The sequence below is a fragment of the Anneissia japonica genome, unplaced genomic scaffold (assembly GCF_011630105.1).
Source record: "Anneissia japonica isolate Jap-2015-1 unplaced genomic scaffold, ASM1163010v1 scaffold581_len1011336_cov187, whole genome shotgun sequence".
Taxonomy (NCBI): domain Eukaryota; kingdom Metazoa; phylum Echinodermata; class Crinoidea; order Comatulida; family Comatulidae; genus Anneissia; species Anneissia japonica.
In genome coordinates, this window is record NW_022723686.1 from 79,885 (window position 1) to 85,544 (window position 5,660).

Below are 5,660 nucleotides of genomic sequence, written 5' to 3' on the forward strand. Positions count from 1 at the left end.
GTACAGTGTTAAAATTCTTGTTCTTGAGCCAATACAAATTCTTTCCTGGGATGACTCTACATGAATACTTCTAAAACATGTAAATATGCATCAGTAGTAATAATAGAACACACATAGGCCTAAGCGTGATTAAAAAAATCTTAAAATCTCAGGCCAGGTCTTTTAAGATATAGAAATGCAGTACTGTATGGTTCAGTTTCGCTTTTATACTTTTGCAAGTTTCTTTAAAGTTTTGTTTAATAATACTACTACTCATGTAATAATAATAATAATAATAATAATAATAATAATAATAATAATAATAATAATAATAATAATAATAATAATAATAATAATAATAGGCCTAACAACAACAACAATAATAATAACTAGAAATTCCAAATTGCAAGTGAAGTGCTGCGAAGTACAACTGCATATAAATGTTCTTTGAACAAAATTATTTATGCGAGTCAAGTGAAAATAATGAATAATAAAAATATAACAAATAATAAGAGACACGACCCATTGTCTATATTAGAACACTTCTCATTGGGTAACAAAGTCGTAATTTTTCATTTTTTCAAAAAATGTCTATAGTGGTGAATTATGGTTTAGGTTTTTTTAATAAGTTTCAAAAATGTCTATGCATGTGGAAAATGTAGTTAATTACCAAAGGTTACAATTTTTATTTTGAAGACTGCATGGTCTAGGAAGTGTACATTTTTTTTTATGGGGAAAGTTTCCAAGGGCGGGTTTTCTAGGGAGTGAGTTGACTGCTAAAGAGTGTTGCCAAAGTGCGAGCCAGCGTGTTATTTGATCACAAGTGCGAGACATCGCAAGTGTGAGCCAGCGAGCCATGACGTCATGACAATAGATAAGTGACGTTACTCGAGTTGTGCGAGGTATCGTCTGAGATTTGTAGTATACAATTCAAAAAACAACTATAGGTCTAATAATGAATTATTGTGATGTTAAATAGACAATGTTAGCTATCAAGGAGCGACGTCGTTTTTCATTGGGACCTTCGTCCCTTCAAGGCTAGGCCTATCATCCTAGCTAGTCTAGGCCTAGAGTAGGATAAGGCTAGCCTAGACTACTCCTAGCGCTGTCGAGACGAGTCCGAGTTTACACCTTACCTCTTCCACATGCAATGTTGTGGTCCAGAAATCAAATTAGCAAAACTATTTATAAAACATAGAAGCGTAACATATTCAAAATACATAAAAGTCTATTGAGATGGGTCAACAATTTGTGATACATTTTCGAAAATGGAGTACTGTACTAATCAAACTACCGTATACATTGAGGTGGCAAATTTTCTAGGGGTAGAGGCGAGTTGACTGCCAACGCACCACACAACGTAAGCATGATCGAATTCGAGTCAACTCGGCACCAAGTCAACTTGGCCACAGTTTCGCGGCCCCATAGTAGACATTTTTAATTATTGTTTTAAAATATAATAATTAGCACGTTGACGTAAGTTTAACTGGGTTCGTCAATATTATAGGCCTCAAAATACTGTGCCGAAACTTGGGCCGAGTTGACATTTATACCGCCCATGGTTATAAATAGTAAAAACGCTGAATGGTAATACTCGAGCGTCTCGAGCTGACGTAGAAACATAGTAAAAACGAGCGTTGGTACCATGTATGCCAGTCTGCAACAAGCGTCGCCTAAAAGTAATATTAGCACGCTGAAATAGGCTAGTAAATAAGTTTGACTGGGTTCGTAAATAATATTGGCCTCAAAATATTGTGGCTGAAAAATAGGAAACTTGGAAATATAGTAAAAACTTTGAATAGTAATACACGAGCGCCGCGACATGCGGACGTTGGTACGTGTAAAGAATTGGCGCAAAACACTGAACAAATGATGCAGGAAACTCCGTTAAAGTTCTACGACGTTTATTACGATAAAGTATCCGATGGTAACCTTTATCATTTATCGTAACATCTCATATGCAATTCTGTAATCAAATAACCATTAAACACATTCGAAACTTCTTGAAAACATTATTATGAACCATTCAATACAATAAGCCTTACATAATACGGTTTGCCTGCAATAAATGAAGACTTACTACTTTGCCGTGTTTCCTACAAACAGGTTAGCATACTGTGTGATCAGTCAATTACCAGTCAACATCCGATCACCTCCTGAACTGGCTAGCATTTAATCCGTTGGTTAGGATTCTAACCAATAACTTTAGAAACGGTCGAATAATGTACCGTTTGCTCCTGTCATTACACATACACAATCCTCATAGCAACACGATCATTAGCGTGGTTCTGACAACTTGGCATTTCGCTGTGCGCCACCTATTTTCACTTACAAAACTCTACAGAAACGCAACCGTTTCTACACTCCCCCACAAATGAGTATATCTCATTTCTCCAGTTAAACTCTTTTTATTTTTATTTTTATTATTTTTATTTTATTTTATTTTTTAACAACTTTAACAACTTTAGAACAATGTAACCTATGCAATGAACTACTTCTTTATTATACAGGAGCAGTAACCTTGACAAGAATATAACCCTCAATTTACTCCCACTTTTCTAACTTTATGAGCTTTACCACAGGACGTTTGTATATTTTGTCATTTACGCACACATCTACCACTCTTACCCTGTTATCAACACTTGGGTACTCTTTCACTATTTTCCCAACTTGCCAGTCACCTCTTGGCAACCGGTTGTTAATCACTAAAACTGTATCACCCCTTTTAGATTTTCACACTCCCTTTGCCATTTACTCCTAATTTTCAAACTAAGCAGATACTCTGAGGTGAACTTCTTCCAGAACAAGTCCGCTATGACCTGGCTATGCTTCCATTGCCTTCTGCTTCTTACTTTCTCTCTTGGGCTGAATGCCACTGACGGCAATGCGGGATCTCTTCTCCCCATGAGAAGAAGGTTGGGTGTTACAGGGTTGCTATCCGAAACATCTGATGAGACATATCCTAATGGCTTTGAGTTTAATAGCCCTTCAATCTCCGTTACTACAGTTTGAAGTACTACTTCGGTTACTATTCTATCCTTCAAACAGCATTTTATTGCGTTTTTCACTGACTTGATTTCCCTCTCCCATATTCCTCCAAAATGTGGTGCTTCGGGTGGATTGAAATTAAACTTTACTCTCTGATTGGCCAATTTGGATTGCAGTTCGACACTCATTAACCGGAAACATTATATAACTGAATACTTGCTCCACTCCTGCACCATGGTTAAAAACATTACTGTCTATTCTCTTTATGAGCAACTGTGTAATCTGATGACTCGGGTCCAGTACAACTGGGTGCACCTCCATCTCCAGTTGATCATTTCTCTTTAATCGACCTCCTACTTGGATGAGCTGATTCCATATCGAATTGTGGGTCGAGATTTACCAGTTTGCTGCTCTTTGCTACACTTTTACCCCCATTATTTAGTACCTCATACTCTTCTGCAAAACAGTCTTTCTGCACTCTCTTTAACAGTAAAAGTTCAATTTCTCTTACCTTCTCGGCATTCAAAGCTTCTGACTGTTTGCCGTATATTCTTTGTCGATAGAGTTCTAACATTTCTTCCCAAGTCTTGCATTCCACAATATCAACTTCTCCTGGGTTCACAACAACATTCCCGTTAAATGCCATCCTACTTTCTTCTGTATCCCCGGTGTCATTATCTGACTTCTCTTGAGGCCACTCACTTATCGGCTTACTTATAAATTCAGGTCCATTTATCCACCTATCAGTTAATTTGTCCGCTCTCATTCCCCTGGACAAGTCGTCGGAAGGATTTAATATTCCTGGAACATGTCTCCAATTTGCTATCTTCGTCTTGCGTTGAATCTCAGAAACTCGAGCTGCAACAAATTGTTTAAAGCATTGAGCTGGTCGTCTTATCCACCCCAGCACGATCATGCTGTCTGTCATTAAAATCTGCTTACTGAATTCGAAAGTAGACTCTTCAGCTACTGCATCTGCTAGTCTCGCTCCCAAAACTGCCGCCTGTAGCTCTAATCGCGGGACAGTTAATTTTTTCACTGGGGCTACACGTGATTTGGCTGTTATCAGTCTTGATTCAAATGATCCGCTTTCTAATCTCCACCTAGCATATGCACAGGCTCCAACGCTTTCTCACTTGCATCACTAAATATTACTAATACAACTTCATTGGATGCCTTAGATGGAGTAAGACATCTGAGAAATGCTACTTGATCGATCCCTTTAAACTCCTTGAATAGATCTTTCCACTCCTGCTCTACCTTCTTTGGTAATGGGTCATCCCAATCAATTCCACTTTCCCATAGTTCTTGCATCTTGATCTTTGCACTTATGGTTACCGGTGTGATGAACCCAATGGGGTCAAATACTCTTGCTATTAATCCCAATATCTTTCTTTTAGTGAGTGTTTCTATGTTGATGTTGACATCAAAGCTGAATATATCCTCCTGAGGTCTCCATTGCATACCTAATACCCTTTGCTCGGAGTCAATCATAACCACTTTGTCTTGCTTGATATCTATGCCATGTACTTGCTTGTTCGAGGTCCAACCTTTGACAGAGAAACCGCCACTACCAAGTACCTTTTCTACGTCATGGATTATCTTGCTTGCCTCCTCCTTAGTTCTGACAGATGGGCAAATATCGTCCATGTAAGTGTCTCTTTTAAGGATCGTTGCTGCTTCTGGATACTCTATTTCATTTTCCCTTGCTGTCAATCTTAAAGCGGTCTGTGCTATGGTAGGGGCTGGCTTGTCTCCAAAGGTTAGTCTTAGCTTTATATACACATCAGCAGCTCGGTTAATTTCAAGATTTCTCCATAGATATCTATGGACGTGTTGATCTCGTTCCGGAATCGCCACCTGGTGGATTTCAACTGTTTCAGCATCTTCAACGATCTCTGATTTCTGTTCAGACTTGTCTTTCCACACTTCGGCTAGCTGTAACTCAATTACCCTCATCTCGGAAAGGAACTCTTCCTGACATTGGACCATTCTTCTTCTTTAACATATTCCGCTTTATCAACCAAAAGCTCAATTAACTCATCATGGGATGCTTCAAAAGACTCAAACTTGGCCTTTGCCTTTTCAATAGCTTTATTTATCTCATCGTGTTTGTCTGGCTGCTTGGTTAGCATATGCCCAGGTAACAATCCCACATGGGGCCCATATGCAAAATATCTGGGAAAAGTCTTATGGGCTACCCCATATTTTTCCTTTATGGGATCCGTCTGGGCAATCACATATGGGCCTTGCCCATGGTTTACCCATATGGAGCCCAAATGCCAAATATATAGGCAAATATATATGGGAATGCCCATATTTAAAGTACATGGGCCCCATATGGTAAATACCTGGGCAGATAAATATGGAAATGCCCACATTTAATCCGCATGGGGCCCATGTGCCAAATATCTGGGAAAATAAATATGGACATGCTATGCCCATATTTATCTACATGGGGCCCACATGCCGAAGACCTGGGTAGTTGAATATGGGTATGCCCATATTAATTTCGTATTGGGCCCATGTGCCAAATATCTGGGAAAATACTTATGGGTATGCCCGCATATAATATACATGGGACCCATATTCTAAATACATTGGCAAGTAAATATGGGAAGCCCATATTTAATCCAAATGGAGCCCATGTGCCAAATATGTGGGCAGTTACATATGGGCATGCCCATATTTAA

General features: G+C 38.8%; 1 protein-coding gene across 1 annotated transcript; it reads right to left on the minus strand.

Annotated features, from left to right (window-relative positions):
* Window positions 1-3,298: 3,298 nt before the first annotated feature.
* LOC117112334 lies at window positions 3,299-3,883 on the minus strand. The gene has a single exon (XM_033255408.1). It carries the CDS (start codon window positions 3,881-3,883, stop codon window positions 3,299-3,301), a length of 585 nt encoding a protein of 194 aa, XP_033111299.1.
* Between the last annotated feature and the right edge of the window lie 1,777 nt (window positions 3,884-5,660).

What these genes read in the sequence shown, in the direction of transcription:
- LOC117112334 (XM_033255408.1), bottom strand. Translation starts at nt 3,883, where the DNA reads ATGATCGTGCTGGGGTGGATAAGACGACCAGCTCAATGCTTTAAACAA.